This window comes from Lemur catta, chromosome 1, assembly GCF_020740605.2.
Source record: "Lemur catta isolate mLemCat1 chromosome 1, mLemCat1.pri, whole genome shotgun sequence".
NCBI classification, from domain to species: Eukaryota; Metazoa; Chordata; class Mammalia; order Primates; family Lemuridae; genus Lemur; species Lemur catta.
In genome coordinates this window covers 173777669-173795001 of record NC_059128.1, presented here as the reverse complement: position 1 = coordinate 173795001, position 17333 = coordinate 173777669, and the positions used below count along the sequence as shown (strand labels likewise).

General features: G+C 37.4%; 1 protein-coding gene across 8 annotated transcripts in view; it reads left to right on the top strand.

The window, feature by feature from the left end:
* TFDP2 (transcription factor Dp-2) overlaps positions 1 to 17333 on the top strand; it is a 126630-nt gene that overhangs the window by 53191 nt on the left and 56106 nt on the right. For 2 of the 8 annotated variants that reach the window (XM_045539369.1, XM_045539368.1), the window contains exon 1: positions 9794 to 9968. The exons of 4 other annotated variants lie outside the window; for them this stretch is intronic. In XM_045539369.1, the coding sequence (XP_045395325.1) occupies positions 9938 to 9968 (31 nt within the window). In that variant the 5' untranslated portion in view covers positions 9794 to 9937. Of the gene's footprint in view, positions 1 to 9793; positions 9969 to 10303; positions 10392 to 17333 lie in introns of those variants that run through there. 2 more of the 8 variants (XM_045539372.1, XM_045539370.1) reach the window with 1 other exon arrangement.

The following is a 17333-nucleotide window of genomic DNA, read 5'->3' as shown; positions in this document are numbered from 1 at the left end:
TTTATGATTCATATCTACAGTACTTCTACTTTTTTCTTTCCTTTTTTTTTTTTTGAGACAGAATCTCCCTCTGTCACCCAGGGTGGAGTACAGTGGCCTCATCACGGCTCACTGCAACTTCAAACTTCTGGGCTCAAGTGATCCTCCTGCCTCAGCCTCCCGAGTAGCTGGGATTACAGGCGTGTGCCACCACGCCCGGCTAATTTTTTCTGTTTTTAGTAGAGATAGGGACTCGTTCTTGCTCAGGCTAGTCTCAGTCAGATTCCTGGCATCAAGCAATCCTCCTGCCTTGGCCTCCCAGAGTGCTAGGATTACAGGTGTGAGCCACTCTGCCCAGCCCTACTTATTTTTTATATCTATTTCTGCTGAGGATGTAAATCAGCACAAGCGCTCTGGGAAGCAAATTGGTAATATCTATCGAACCCCTTAAAATAGTCTTTCACCCATTAGAAACTCTTCTGGGAGTTTGTCATTAGGAAAGAATCAAAGATTTAAGTGTAGACGTATTTATTATGTAGTTATTTATAATTATAAAATATGGAAACTGTAAATATCCATTTATAGGGCAATAAAATATAACACAACTGTATAGTGGAATACTATGCGTTCATGATAGTGTTTAAGAAATATTTATTGATGTTGGATAATCTTCTTGTTCCTTTTTTAGTCCTCTGCTCAGAATGCCATTAGTGATCCTGATTCTTTTCCCGTGTTCCTTGCTGTAGCCTCAGATAAGAAAATAAGTCGATTCCCTGTATTATTTTGTGTAAATAACCAAAATTAGTAAGTTAATTTTTTCCCCTTTACCATTCCCTGTGTATATTTTATTTGTCTTCTCAGTTTCAATTTATTTGCTTTACTTTTAGTTATGGATGTTATGTGAATCTTTGCACAATTCTATTCTTCTGCATGAAATGATCCCCTTGCTTTTACCATGGTTGAGACCTCTTCACCTTCCAGGTTACAGCTTCAATGGCACTCCCGTCCTAGAGGTCTTCTTGGACCACCTTGTCTAAAAGAGTGTACCATGTAATACCCCTTACCAGCTCTCTAATGCGCACTAGTTTCTTTCGCAGCAGTTAACACAATTGATGTTTTTGTATTTGTTTCCTTGTTTATGATGTTTGCTTCATTAGACTGTAAGTTCCCAAGGTTAGGGAATATATCTTCACAAGTGTATTTTTAGGTCCTTTCCTAATTGACTGGCACATTGGTAAAAAGAGTAAATATGTAGAGATTGAATGAACAAACTAAATTTTGCAGTTTTGACAGCAGCTCATTAAGAATTTGTCATGTGGCCAGGAGCGGTGGCTCATGCCTGTAATCCTAGCACTCTGGGAGGCCGAGGCGGGTGGATCGCTCAAGGTCAGGAGTTCGAGACCAGCCTGAGCAAGAGTGAGACCCTGTCTCTACTAAAAATAGAAAGAAATTATCTGGCCAACTAAAAATATATATAGAAAAAATTAGCTGGGCATGGTGGCGCATGCCTGTAGTCCCAGCTACTTGGGAGGCTGAGGCACTAGGATTGCTTAAGCCCACGAGTTTGAGGTTGCTGTGAGCTAGGATAATGCCACGGCACTCACTCTAGCCAACACTCTAGGCAACAGAGCAAGACTCTGTCTCAAAAAAAAAAAAAAAAAAGAATTTGTCATGTAACAAAAGTTAATATAATTTAGATTATACTAAAGTTATTCTTATAACACAGTTTTATTTTAGCTATATTGGTTTTGATATTTAAGGTGTTTTATGTACTAATTTAGAGGAAGAAGTTTAGATTAAACTCAAGATTATAGAAGCGGGCCTCGCATGGTGGCTCATGCCTGTAATCCTAGCACTCTGGAAGGCCGAGGCGGGAGGATTGCTTGAGCTCAAGAGTTTGAGACTTGAGCTCAAGAGTTAGAGACCAGCCTGAGCAAGAGCAAGACCTTGTCTCTACTAAAAATAGAAAAAATTAGCCAGGCAAATCAAAATAGAAATAATTAGTTGGGCGTGGTGGCATGAGCCTGTAGTCCCAGCTACTCAGGAGACTGAGGCAGGAGGATTGCTTAAGCCCAGGAGTTGGAAGTTGCTGTGAGTAGGCTGACAGCACGGCACTCTAGCCCAGGCAACAGAGTGAGACTCTGCCTCAAAAAAAAAAAAAAAAAAAAAAAAGAAGAGTATAGAAACTCTTAGAGTTGTAACTCCTATTGGATACTAAGGAATGGATGGAATTTGAAGAGGTAAAAAAGGAGGAAAGACATTTTGGGCAAGACTGCCATATGCGCTTTTAAGACAGGACAGCAGGAATATCTTAGGCATGTTTGGGGAAACATTACAAAGAATTGTATGTTACTAATGGAGAAGGCAAGAAGTTGCTGGTAATTATTAATGGACAGTTACTAGTTATAAAGTTTCATCTGGGTCTAATCATTAAGAGCCTGAAAAGAAGGGTAAGGTAGTTGAAATATCTTCTGTAGTCAGCAGAGTTCTTTTGTGACAGATGGGAAGCTATTGAGGTATTCAATCAAGGGAAAGGCCCTTGTCTTTTGTTATTTGTTGAATAGATACTGGTTGAGTACATACTGTCTTCTACATGGTCTTCTAGAGAGGAGCCTACAGAGATGGAGAAGGAGGGCTGGGGAGCCAAAAACCTAGTGTGGAGAAACTCAGGGACTACTGGGAGTGCCAGGCATGTAAATTACAAAGGACTGTGATTAAAGTTGTAATAAATGCACATGCACGTGCTGTGGGAACTTAAAGTAGGACCAAGTCTACTCTGAGGAATTGGGAGTATCATAACAGAGGAGGTGACATTTTGTATGGGTTTTTTGGAGGATGAATACTATTTTACCAGAGGAAGAAAACTGAGAGCTTACCAGGAAGTCATGGACTGTTCAGGGAATGGTAAGTAATTCTTGCATCTGGAGTTGTAGGAGATGAACCTAGAAAAGTAGTTTCAGATCGTTAAGGAGCTTGTATGATTTATTTGATGAGGCAACCGTCAAAAGTTTTTAGATAGGGAAATGAAATTATCTTTATTTTTTTTTCCATCTGGAATAGTTTATTTGGCTATAATGGAGTACACGTGCCATGGAGAACAATGTTAGGCTTCAGTAAGCTTGTGATAAAGTCTACTCATTCTAATTCATATCTGTAATTAATATTCATATTCATTAAGTATATGGACTTTGAGAAATTCAGAATGGGATTAGAATCTCAGTTCTACCATTTGCGGGCATTTATGCAAGTTATTTGATCATGGTAAGCCTCCATTTTCTCATCTGAATGATGAGGCTTACGAGCAGTTTGTGGGCACTGTTGACCAGGGTGAAGTAATGAGGTTGCTGTGATGGGAACACAATCAAATGAGACTGTCCATTAGACATAATATAGTCTGAGTGAATTCTGAGTACTGAATGAAGAGAGACCAACTTTAATCCATAAGAGACAATTAGTTCTAAATAGGTTTTTATATGCCATACCTAGAGATTTAGAGAAGGGAACTGTTGAAGGTGTTTAAGCAGAATCCATATGTTCTGGTTTTCCCAAACAGCTTCATTTGTGTGCTAGCATAATTATTAATAGTGTGCCCTCTTTCACTCTTAATGGTAACCCAGTTTAGATAATGAATTATTGGTCACCTTCTAATGCAAAAGTATAGCAAGAGGAGATGGCCATGGGTGAGCCATTTAGAATATAAGTAATGAGGGGAAAAAAAGAAACCACTCCACAAAGGTCAGGGTAGAAACAGAGAAGAAATAGTCTTTACAAAAGCCAGGAGAGGACAGTTCTAATAGTATTAAGAAGGTGGAGTTTATAAGATCAGGTAAGTCAAATATGGCAAGCTTGTGGAACATAAGTACACATTATTAGATTTATCAAGGCAGAGCCCATTGTCTACTTTAAACAATGCAATTCATTTGAGCCAGTTGGATAGAAGTCAAATTGGGTTGTTTCTTTGAGAATAAGGACTAGGCCTTATTTATTTTAATATCCCTAGTGTCTAACAGTGGTTATCATGTGGGAGGTATTTGGTGCATTTTTGAAGAATTAATAATTTATTAATAGTTGGTGAGAAAACTGAGATAGTAGATATAGATATCCTACTTTTAAAAAATTTGGTGATTATAGAGAGATGAAAAATAAGATGTTTATAGTTTGGTAGCAGTTAGAAAGGAAACATCTCATGTTTAAATGAACTCAGTGGAGAGGGAAATATTAAAGTTCCTAAGAGGTAAGTTTGACAGCTAAAGCCCTCGCTACTTGCGAAAGACTTTATTGCGGAGTAGACAGTGTGACCTTAAAGAGGTGAACAGATAACACTCCCCCCTGCCCCACTTTCTTGATGTTTGAGGAATGTTCTACTGAAAAGAATGTAGTTGGAGGCCAGGTGCAGTGGCTCACGTGTGTAATCCCAGCACCGTGGGAGGCTGAGGCAGGAGGATTACTTGAGCCCAGGAGTTCAAGACCAGCCTGGGCAACATAGTGAGACCCCGTCTCTGGAAAAAAAAAAAATTAACAACAACAAAAAAAGAGTGTAGTTGGAGGCTGAGGCAGGAGGACTGTGTGAGATCGGGAGTTCGAGACCAGCCTGAGCAAGAGCAAGACCCTGTCTCTACTAAAAATAGAAAAAATTAGCCGGGCATGGTGGTGCACACCTGTAGTTCCAGCTTCTCAGGAGACTGAGACAGGAAGATCCCTTGAGCCAAGGAGTTTGAGGTTGCTGTGAGCTGTGATGACACCATGGCACTCTAGCCCAGGCATCAGAATGAGACTCTGTCTCAAAAGAAAAAAAATGTAGTTGCTCGTTGAAGTCAGAAATCAGGGCTGAATCTTAACTTTACCTCTTACTAGAGTAGTGGCAAATCATGTAATCTCTTATATTTAAATGACTTGTTCAGAATAGCTCAGCCAGTGATTTTGGTGGCTATTTGTGGGATACCTAGAAGCTTCTCCACCAATCTCTTCCTCATCTACCTAGCTACCACATTTTACATGACTGTGTCCTTCTGGTCACATTCAATTGGCCCTGTACCTCATCACTTTGACAGTATTTCATTGGGCAGGGATGAGTACCTGATCCCAGCTTAGCTGATGAATATGTTTCTAAGTATTTTAGGGACTAGGATGAAAGAGAAGTTTAGTGAATCTGTAAGATATAAAATTAGTGAAACATTAGTGGCCACGTTTTGCACCATGTGGAGAATGCTGCTCTAAAGTGAGAGAGAATGATGCGGGCATGAGAAAAAAATCGGAAGCAAAAGACAGATGGAGACAGACAGACAGACAGACACAGTCATAGTTATGGCAGCCTTAGAGTTCCTGAGGCCTAGTTGTATCCCTGACTCTCCTAGTTCGGTTATCTAACCATTTTTTAGATTCTGTGAGCCATTTGAGCCAGCTACTTCCTTTCAAGTCAAACTAGTTCGAGTTTGGTTTCTGTCCCTCATAACTAAGCTAATACTTGAATTTGGATGAAGTCTTTTGACTCTAATATTCCATATTCCTTCTCCAAGACTAAAAATCTTGTGTCCAAAATTCCATCCCTTCCTAACTTGTAAGGGCTTTAGTGAACTACGTTTGTCCTCGCTGGAATCTTTGGTTCCTTTCCCTCACATACTCCCTCTCCACATTGCTTGCGTTGGCCTCTTATCCCATGAAGCTTCCCACTTGATTCTGTGGGCCCACTAACTCAGTTGTGACTAAAGGAGGCATAGGAATTCTGGTAGAAGGTAAGGTTAGAAAGGTAGATTGGGACCAGATTGAGGAAAATTTGGAAGACTAACTTAAACAATTTGCTGTTATAGGCTATATCAGAATTGTTTAATAGAACTTTCTGCAATTATGAAAATGCTCTACACCTGCACTGTTCAGTACATAGCTGTTAGGCACATGTGGCTACTATAACAGAGAAACTGAATTTTAAATTTTATTTCACTTTAATCAATTTAAATTTAAATAGCCAAATGTGGCTATAGCCACCATTTTGGGTGGCATAGCTCTAGACATGGGGAGGAGGTCATCAGAAGTTGTATTTCTCATTTCTCTCTCTCTCTCTTTTTTTTTTTTATTGGAAACAGAGTCATCTTGCTCTGTTGCCCTGGCTAGAGTGCAGTGGTGTCATCATAGCTCACTACAACCTCAAACTCATGGGCTCAAGCAATTCTCCTGCCTCAGCCTCCTGAGTAGCTGGGAATGCAGGTGCATGCCACCACACCTGGCTAATTTTTCTATTTTTTGTAGATACGAGGGTCTCCTTCTTGCTCGGGCAGGTCTTGAACTCCTGGCCTCAAGCAGTCCTCCCACCTCAGCCACCCAGAGTGCTAGGATTACAGACATGAGCCATTTTGCCTGGCCTGTTTTGTTTTTAAACTAATAGAATGTTATATGTTAGGAAAAAACTGGGAACAATGTGGACATTTGGATGGTGAGGATGAGGCAAGAAGAAAATCACTTTTTATTCTGGATGTTGATCCCTTTAACGAGGATGGGGAACATAGGAGGATGAGCTAGTTAGGACAATAGACAAGAAGTTCAATACTGCAGAAATTGAGTTGGGATTATGGGATATATAGACAAAGATGTCCAATAGGCAGTTTTAAAAGTTTAGAGCAGAGCAGAAGAAAAAGCCACGGCTACAAGTATAAATTTTTGTAGTCATCTGTGTAGAGATGATAAAGCCATAGAAATGGGTAACGTCCTTCCAAGAGGGAGTGTAGATCTTGAAGAAAAGAACATGAAGAACAGGACCCCCTGTATTTAAAGAGCCAGGCATCATGGTGCATGCCAGTAGTCCCAGCTACTTGGGAGGCTGAGATGGGAGGGTTACTTGAACCCAGGAGTTCAAGGCATAGTGAGATCCTAGCTCAAAAAAAAGAAAAAATAAATAAGTGGAAAGAGGAAGAGGAGCAAGCAAAGGTGAGGTTCCTTACTATGTAATGTTTATAAGAAATGAGCACTTACAAGGCCAGGCACGGTGGCTCACACCTGTAATCCTAGCACTCCAGGAGGCTGAGGCAGGAGGATTGCTTGAGGCCAGGAGTTCAAGACCAGCCCAAGCAACATAGCAAGAAACCATCTCTACAAACAATAACAAAAACCAAAATTAGCAGGGTGTGGTAGCGTGCCTGTAGTCTCAGCTACTTGGGAGGCTGAGACAGGTAGATCATTTGAGCCCAGGAGTTCAAGGTTGCAGTGAGCTATGATGCCACTGCACTCCAGCCTGGGTGACAGAGCAAGACCCTGTCTAAAAAAAAGGAAGGAAGGAAGGAAAGGAAGGGAAGGAAAAGAAAGAAGGAAATCAGCACTGAACCCATGCAAGTAGAAGCATAAACCTTTTCTTTTGGTGTAGTACTTGTCGGGAAGATTAGACATTTTACTTGAAAATCTAAGTATGGGCACATCATAGCTAATTTCAACTCCTTCACTATATGGGCATGGCAGATAGTTATATCTAGTAGGCACTGGCCAAATAAAAACTATCATTGTGCTATCATAGTGTCATTTCTGCCTATAGAATCATAAATGTGTCTGTTAAATGTGGTTAGTATTTGATCAGATTGCCAATAAACACAGCAAACTCCAGTCCGGATAAATCAGCTTATAAACCTGGGAGAGAGAATGCCTAGCCCTCTTTGGTGTTTTCTAGGTAATCAGTAGTTATAATTAATAAGATGCTTAAATAGATTTTCTATATAAGATTAAGGAGAAATTACATAAGTTGTATTTTATTATGCCAATGCAAAGCGCTATGAATTTCCCCACGCTGCGTCATACCTTTGTGCAAGAACATAGTGATTATGCTGGCTGCCAAGAAAGGCATGGGAGTAGCTTGAAGGGCAGTGTGAGCGAGGAAAGTGAGACTGGAGAAGCTGCACGGGGAAGGAAGGCGAGCTGGAGAAGGAAATTTGTGGAGAAATAAAGATAGGCTGAAGGTCAGATCTGTAGAGTAAACAGTAGGTAGCAGATCAGCTTGTTGCCCAGCTCAGTGTCTCATACTCAGTAGGTGCAAAATAAATACTTCTTGAAGGAAGGAAGGAAGGATTGATTGTTTGTTAGGGAGAAGGAAAATTGACCCTGCAAGTAAGATGGAATCACTGACCTCAGTCATCACATGTGTCTTTTTGACCTGGGGTTCCTGACCTTAGGTTGGTGTCTTCCTGACCTGAGGTTTATTGTGAAAACATATATTTATTGTTTTAGCAATAGGCTTATTGTTAAAACATATATTAGGCAGCTTACATTTGAACTTGTAATCATTGTTCAATCAATGAATTGGAGGGAGGAGTTATACTTTGCTATTTAGAGGTATGGTGAATATGCCTGAGTACTTAGAAATTTAATTTGTTTTTGTCTTAAAGACGGTAACAGAGTAGATGTGAATATACTGAATATCCTGGCCCGGGTGATGTGGGTGAGCACTTCTGGCTTATCTGACAGGTTAGAGGTGTGCATTTATTTTCTCTGTAAGAAAGGTCATGGGGTGAGGTGATCTAGAATGGCGCGAAGCAGGATGGGGAGTTTAAAATTATTTCCAATATGGGAATGTAAATGGAGATGTAAGATTGTAATATATAAAACTTAATCAGATTCTGTATAATTTCCAAGTATCTTCTTTTTTTATTCAAACTCCTCTGAAATCTGAGTGTCTGTAACTTAGTTTATAGAATTTTATCTGATTTTTTTTTACTCAAATATTATACTGACCTCACATCTGATAGTGAAAACAGATTTTAGAATCTGAAAAGATACAGAGCCTTAGAGGTTGTATTTTCAATTTCCTTTAATGTAACACGTGTTTACAACCCAATTTAATTTACACCCTATTCTCTGTCATTGTTGGCCTATCTCTGTATTCATGTAAGTGTCACATGTGTTTGCAAAGGAAAAGTTTGAGTAAGAAAAAGCTCTCTGATCTATTTAATTCATTATATATTTGCATATCTATACGATACTGTTTAGACCCTGGAGATAGAACACTGAACATAGCGATACCTCCTGGAGCTGTTGTCAAGAAATACTTTCAAAGCGGAATATTTCGGATTAGCGGTAACTAATCAAAAAAGGAAAAGTACTGTAGTCATCTAGGAGAGTTGTACTTACAGGGAAGTGAGATATAAATTTATAAGCTCAATGAAGACAGGGATTTTTGTTTGGCTTTTGTCTCTTGTATTCACTGCTATATCCCCAAGCCCCAAAATAGTGATTGGCTTATTATAAGAATTCAGTAAATATATGTTATTGATTGAAGTGTTTATTGTTTTGAATTTGTATAATAATAGACATCAACTTTGGTAAATTATTTTTATATCTAGCTAGTTGAAAAATTTTTCATGTCAGTTGCTTTATTTTTAATGTTACCTACTTTTTGATTCTACTTGTGCCGTACTTCAGGATGCTGGAAGAGCTTATTAATATTGATAATTAGTCATATGGTTATCTGATATTACAAAGAATAGATTTGGAAAGGAACTTAAGAGGCCATCTTTTGTTCAGCTAGCATGGCTGCCTAGGAAAACTGAGTAAGATGATTAGGTATATATATTTAATTAATCATTTAAAAAACTAGGACAGCATAATTGGGTTCCCTTTTGAGAAAACGGAGAAAGGTACTTAACCTTAGATATAAAGGGACTAACCTGAAAAATTTAGAACTTCTGTGTGAGAAAGTGAAACAAAAATAGAGCACAACTAAGCTGCTCTTTGTTGATATCAGAAATGGGCCTGTCATTCATTTTGGCATTGAAGCATAGCCTCCTATCTCAGGGGGCAGGACCAGCACATTTTTTCCCTCCTACAAGAGCTGGACAGTTATTACAGGTTCAAAAAGCCCCGACCAGTTTTTCAGGAGTTTCTCCTCCTTTTTCCCCCCTGAAACTCGTGGTGCTTTTGCTCTGCTTTCAAGATGCCTTAAGGTCTCCTGCTCTGTGACTGCTTTGGAACCAGCAAATACCCTGACATGTATAATTCGAATTATACAGGTTTCATGCGTAAGTTTAATCCTATTTTTTAGTTAGTTAAAATTCAAGTGATATTTAGAAAAATGTTAACTTAGAGTTAGGCATTTTGTCATTTCACCACTTTTACTTCAAGCCTTTTTCTTACAAAAAAAATCCTTTTAATTTAATAAGAAAGCAAAGTTCTACAGAGAAAAGCCCCTTCATCTCTTAAGACCTGCACTTTCAGTTTCTTTTGAAGTGGCTTGGTTATAGACAGTATTCATGTCTTTTGAAAGCCAGTTAACTAAACAGTTTTCTTGAGCATCTTTTTAGTTTTACTGAGAAGTATTTTACATTGAGCTTTTCTGAGCTCGATTGCTTACGTCTGACACAGTCTCAAGTTTCCAGTGAATGGTAACAAAGACTGTAGAGTGTTGTTGGTACTGCAGTGAGAGGCATGCTTCCTTAGACCAGGTAAGAGAGATCAGTTTGTTTCTTACTGCCGGGTGAGTGTTTACAGCGTTTATTTTTTATTCTTTATACAGCAGCAATATTAAATTGATAAATAGCCAGGAGCACGGTGATTTCAAGACGGCCTTCCTTGTTGCAGACAGAAAAACTACAGGGTATGGGGGTTGGGGTGGGCAGAGGGGGAGGGGTAGAGTTAGCTTAGTTTATCACTCAATTACTTATATAAATCAATTAAAATGTGAAAATAATTCTGGAGCTCAGTTTTCTTCATTCAAGAACTAAAGCAGTTGAGGAAATTAATAATTAAAAAGGTATTCATGGTTATTACTTGTGAAAGCAATTCAAATGAGTTTTTACTTGCATTTTTTCCCTTGTGATTAATACAATAAGCTTTGCCCTTAACTGAACATTTTTTCCATTTATGAAAACTTTTAAATTGTCAACAGCAAAATATGCTCCCTCAGGATCTTTAGAAATCAACCTGACACTCGAAAAATATTTCAGCTTTTATAAGCTGTTTCATTCCTTTCTTTTCTAGTACATTTTTCTTAAAAGTATTTGTGCTTTGAAAATGTCAGCTGTATTCTAATGAAGCTTAGGCATTGTTTGCTCATAAAGGGGCCAGTGCATTCCACTGCTTTATGGTTTATTATGAGGCACAGTGTGAGAGTGTGGGTGGCACCATTTGGTGTCTGCCTCTTGGGGTAGTGACTGCCATTATGTTAGCCTTGGATTGGCAAAGAAAATATAGCATAGGAGATGCTATATGAATCTGGATACTGTGAAGAAAATCTTATCCCTAAACAATTCTTAATGAGCCCGGAAAGTGTGACAACTTAATTGGGTTGATCATTTCAAGTATACCCTTGAAGTTTGCATTTTAGTTACAATTTATATTCTATCAGGCACATGTCTTGTTTTTTGATGTATACAGCATTTAGTTATTCTTTGAACTTCAATGAGGAAGTGAATGTTTCTAAGTAAACTATGAAATTTTAAATAAATACAATAAAATTTTAAATAATACATTTACCTAAAAAGTTTTAAGAACCTTGGTCTGGGTGGGGAGGGGGAGTGGGAGAGGAGGTCAGGCAGAGAGCCTTTCTTTCAGTTAGGAAAGCCCTGATGAAGAAAAAAAAGCAACAGATGTTTCTTCTGTTACCATTGAGGTTGTTTCATTCAAAACTCACAGTAGCTCAAATGGGGAGAGGAGGTCATAAATCTGACTTAATCAGTGAATAAATAAAACTTTGCCATTTAAAATTTATTTTATATTCAAGATTTGAGAATTAGTATAGAGTAACAAAATGAGTAATGTAACTTTTAAAGAGGCTTTTTTTAATCTTCAAAAATTGTAATTAATAAAAATATTAGTTAATTTTAGTGAATTTAAATTATGAAAAAAAGATAATTAAATTATAGAATATTTTTTAAAGGCCCAAGCTATATAATATATGGAAGAAATACTTAGGTTGCAAGAGTTTGTGATTGTATAATAGGTACAAAGGCTCAAAATGAAATTGAAATATGAAACATTAGTTGCATATGTTGATAGATCATTTCCTCTTCTGTGAGAAGCATAAGACTTATTCCTAAGACCTTTGAATAAGAAATGGGGGAGAAATATTTTGGATTTAATTGAAATGATGTGTTGCAGTTTGCCGCTGAAAAGAAAGATAATAATCTTAGATTGGTTGCTAACAAAAAGAGAATGTTTGTCTCCTGGAAAGAGTAGGAAGGAAGAGCTTGGAAGCAAGATGCATATAATGAAAACAAAATTTTAAAAAGTTTTGAATTTGTGGAATTCATAATAAGTAAAGTTGAAACCTTTCCCTTTACAAGTAACACAAAGAAGTTCTGTGCTCTTGTATAATGTGCAATATGCATTTATACATTTGCATTTCTTAAAGTTAGCTCTTGAAAAATCAGTGCCAGGCACCAGATCTTTAACATATGAGGCAGTTGTTAAATATTTTTCATATCCTACACTGTAAAATTAGTAGTAATTTATAATAGCTAAGAAATTCTTTAAGGTATAGTATAAAATTTGTATATGAATCAAATATGATACAATTTTCTAAATATTAGTCTAAACAGAAGACTGGAAAAGATATCAACATTCAAGATTTCTGAAAATTTCTCTTGCTCCTAGCTAGGATCTGTGGGCTCCCTGAAGATTTTCTTTCCTTGAACTAAATGATTACAGAATTTAAAGATTTTGAAGTTGCATGGATCATTATTTTTGTTTTTTTGTTTTTTTGTTTTTTTTGAGACAAAGTCTCGCTCTCTTGCCCAGGCTAGAGTGCCGTGGCGTCAGCCTAGCTCACAGCAACCTCAAACTCCTGGGCTCAAGAGATCCTTCTGCCTTAGCCTCCCGAGTAGCTGGGACTACAGGCATGCGCCACCATGCCCGGCTAATTTTTTCTATATATATTTTTAGTTGTCCAGATAATTTTTATTTCTATTTTTTTTAGTAGAGACGGGGTCTCGCTCAGGCTGGTCTCGAACTCCTGACCTCGAGCGATCCGCCCGCCTCGGCCTCCCAGAGGGCTAGGATTACAGGCGTGAGCCACCGCGCCCGGCCTGCTTGGATCATTATTTTAATCAAGATTCTAAAATTGAACTATGTACATTTTGCTTTTTTAAAAAAATAGCAGCATGTAGCAGTTGTGTTTTTTCCCGTTTTTCTGAGATAAGTAAAATAACTTACATAGAGTTTTAAACAGATTTACAAAGTATAGATTTGCCTAAAGTAGGACCTTTCACAACTTTGATCAAAGAATATAAATTTTGGTGGAACAGACAGCCTTAAAAAAAAGTTCGTGACCCCACAGCATCACAGATTATAGTTATCAAAAATAGGTATCACTTACAATTATACATATAGACATGAAGTTACTTAACAAGGAAAAAAAACAGCACCAGCAACAGCAATACAGAAATAGTTGAGACTCCTAACCCTTCAAGTTAAGAAGTTAAGAGTAAATCAGTTGAATTACTTTAAGATGAATTCCCACTATCTCTGTAGATGTAAATTATGGAGTCATTGAATATGTGTTCAAATTATGGTAGAGCACGTTAGTTTTTATTGTAGTGTAGATAAATACTGTATATGATAAACCAATTTTTATTATGCTGTAGATTTATACTCTGTATGTAAGAAACAAAACCAGTTTGAGTTTGTTACCTAAAAATCGGTTGGCAGTGTCTGAATTAAAAAAAAAAAAAAAACTATTGGCTGCCATCTAGACATAATTCCTTAATTATCCTTAATTTCCAGTAAACACTTCTATACACAATTGATTTCATTATTTAAAATGTACAGTGAAAGACTTCAGTGTGAGGTACCTGTGGTTCTTGTCTTATATAAGACAAGAACTTTTTTTTAGCACAAAACTGATGTCTTAGGGGAATCTGCCTTAACCCATTCATTGTTCCCCAAGTTGGGATACCCAGAGAGTAACTGATTTAGCCTTTTTCTCTGCCTTTTAAGGCAATTAGAAATTATTAATAGCTACCTAGACATTTCTCATCTCTGGGCGGATTAAGAGGGAAGATTTGCCTGATCCTTATATTTTTCTTAAAGGAAAACCTTTTACATTGTTGTTTAGGAGCAGATGGAACAGTATGAGTACTTTGCTTTGAGTATGAGTAAACATGACGTTTCTTTCTACCAAGTTTCAAGCAATCAGTTTTTAAATGAATTTTTAGATGGTAACTCTAAAGCTGGAGACTATCAGCAGGGAACTTTGTTTTTGGCACTTGGCTCGCTTGCGGTGAAACTTTTGGCAACTCTTCTTGGCAATTTCTCTGACAGAAAAGTGAAGAAACCACTAACTAACTGAGCACTTACTGTGTGCCAGGTAGAAATAGAAGAAATTATTTATACAGGTTTTCAAAACTCTTTTAATGGATAAATTTTTTTAATACAAATAGGTTTTGTCAACATTGATGTCTAACTTTAAGATTTCTTACACTTCATAATCTGATTTAAGTGTAGCTTCAATAATAGTCCTCAGGTGACATATATTGTTGAAATAAGAATATCAATAACTTACTGCAGTTTTGAATGAGCTACTTAGTATAGTATTATGAAACAATGGTCCCATTTTTTTAAATTTGTGAACCACTTTGAAACTCTAATTCATGGGCGGTCCTTGGTCTGTTTGAGTTTGTGAATTTAAAAAAATTTTTTAATTCAAGGTCTGTCTGTGGCCATTGTCACCTCTTATAAATATTAGAAAAATATCTCTTGACTGTAAATTTAAATGTGATTTATTTGTTAACACTGTCTGGTTACCATCTCAGAGGGATTGTGAGCTGCTTCTGAGAATGATTTCCAATTAAGTACTCTTGGGTACTTTAGTACTCATAAATTCTTATCCTTGTGGTTGCACCGAGCCGCCTTGATCAACTCTAGCCATTCAGTGGCTGTTGGTATGAGATAAAATGTGCTGCGTTCTGCTCATTCTCTTTTACTAGGCCTGTAAACAATGTCTTTGTGCCATCTGGTGGGTGTGCTGGCTGTGGTGATGGTGCTAAAAGCAGTGGTTGAAAATGGGCTAAACATTGAAAAAAATATAACACTTAAGAACAGAGACTGATGAAATAAGGGTCACTTAGCCCTTAAAATGAAAATAGAGATAAGTTCAGTGTAGTAGAGTCTACTTAAATTCTGTTACTTCCTCAATTTGAACAAAGAGGAAAGGGGGACTTGAAGCAGTATTTCTTCCCAGTCTTGCCTGATCCTAAGAATCATTTGAGGCACTTGTTAAAAATGCAGACTCCCCGCCTAGTTTCCGATTCTTTACGTGTCCAGGGAGCCCAGGAATGTGTGTTTTGTAAGAGAGACCCTGCCCCCTTGCCGTGTATCTTATGACCAGGCATGTTTGGGAAGAACTGCTGTGAAGTATTGGAAGAGCCAGGTGGCTTGAGGACATATGGTAAACTTAGTTATCAATCAGAAGATACATTGTCCAAAACCAGGAAATTTTAATTAAGCAAGTGGAAGAGAAATGAGAAAATTAAGAATTAAAAGGTTTCTTTAACTGAACAAACTAATGGAAAAAGAACAAATGACATACATGTTTTAACTAAAGATAAAGAAGCCAGCGAAAAAGCAGCAGGATCAAACCTATAGATGAGATAAATGTTTTTGGGTGAACATTTTAAAAATATCAAAAGGTGAAGACCCTGCAAGTAACCTAGTGATTTCTAAGATCTTTTAGCTTTGGGGTTTGATGAACTAAATGCAACCAAGTATAATATTCCGAATACCAGAGCTTGAATTGAGGAATTTGCTTAAGAAATGAGGAGGCACACTGTTTAACTCTTAACATGTAGGAAGATGGAAAAAGAATTTTTTTTTCTCTTTTCAAATTGAATTCAGGGCATTTATGGTTCTAGATAGCAGAGAAGGAGGGAGCTAGCTAATCATTTTAAAAGGTATCCTCTAAGGAAAAATGCTTATCAAAGCCAACAGAACAGATTTAATCTTCTAGGGAAAGTATGTAGGAAAGTCTGACATGTAAGATGTATTGATCTGTTTAGGGAGTATGACCTTAGAGCTATAAAGAAGCTGCTTCTTATGGCCGTTTCAAGGATCCTTTCATTGGAAAGATTCTGGTTAGGTGGTCCATTTGGGGGACTCCGAAAAGTCCGGTGTACTGAGGGCTACAGGACATCCAGGCTTTGGCTTCTATGTCTTGTGATATGTAGGAATGTGCATTTCAGATCTGTCCTTATCTGTGCACCGTGGGATACTTGATTTCCATTTTGGAATCAAATACAGAGGGGAGGTGTCAGAGGTCACTTAAACCATTATACTTTGGAGATATTCCGAACTTTTAAATCTTCTGTTTCTCACCCATCTCAATTATAGAGATGCTGTGGTTATTCAGGTTAAAAATTTAGTAATGGTGATTGCCTTTGGATTTAATCTTGGGAACTTTAGTGAACATGGTTGAGTACCAATGGATCAAAATAGAACATAACAGTGGTATAATGTGCAGATAGGTAATGTACATTATAGCTATAGCAGTTAGCAAATAGAATGAAAATTATTTCTTAAAAAGAAAAAGATATCTTAGACCAGCTTATTGAATTGAAAAAGAAAAAAATGATAGCTGAGTATGTATAAACTTAAAGATGAAGGAAGTCGGAGTAACTGCAAAGTTTATATATTTACCTTTTTAAAGTATTTATGTAGGTAATGCTGTTGACCTACAAGGCCTGAGTTACTGTTTAAATAAAGGTAGACTTGACCTTTTTTTTTTTTTTTTCCCTCACCAGCAACCTGAAACTCCTGGCTCAAGTGATCCTCCTGCACTACCACCACACCTGGCTAATTTTGCTATATTTGTAGAGATGGGGTCTCACTTTTGCTCAGGCTGGTCTCAAACTCCTCAGCTCAAGGTATCCTCCTGCCTTGATCTCCCAGAGTGCTAGTATTATTGGTGTGAGCCACTGTGCCTGACTGACTTGACCTCTTTAGTACTGTATTTGAAACTAATTGGTAGTCCTTTACAATAGTTATTAACAAATAGTTAAAAGGTTACCATAGGAAGGAAAGAAGTGCTTGACTCTTTCTTTTGATGACTCAGCTTATTCTATGGTGGAAATGTTAATAATGAATGAAATAAAGCCATGTGGAACTTGCATATGAATAGGCAGATCAGTGGAGCAGAATAGAAAATTAGTAAGTTGACACAAATAAGTAAAGTCAAGGTAGCATTTCATATCAGCACGGGGCAGAGTGGATTATTCATTAAAAGTGGCCATGAGGGGGACAGGAGTGTTTGGATCTTTCACTTTTTACATCATATAAGTTCCACATGGATCAAGGATTTAACATTGAAAATGAAGGCATTAAAGTATTATAAGAAAATATTGAGGGGTGTGTAATGCAATCTTAATATATATACTAACAATAACTAATTTGTAAGA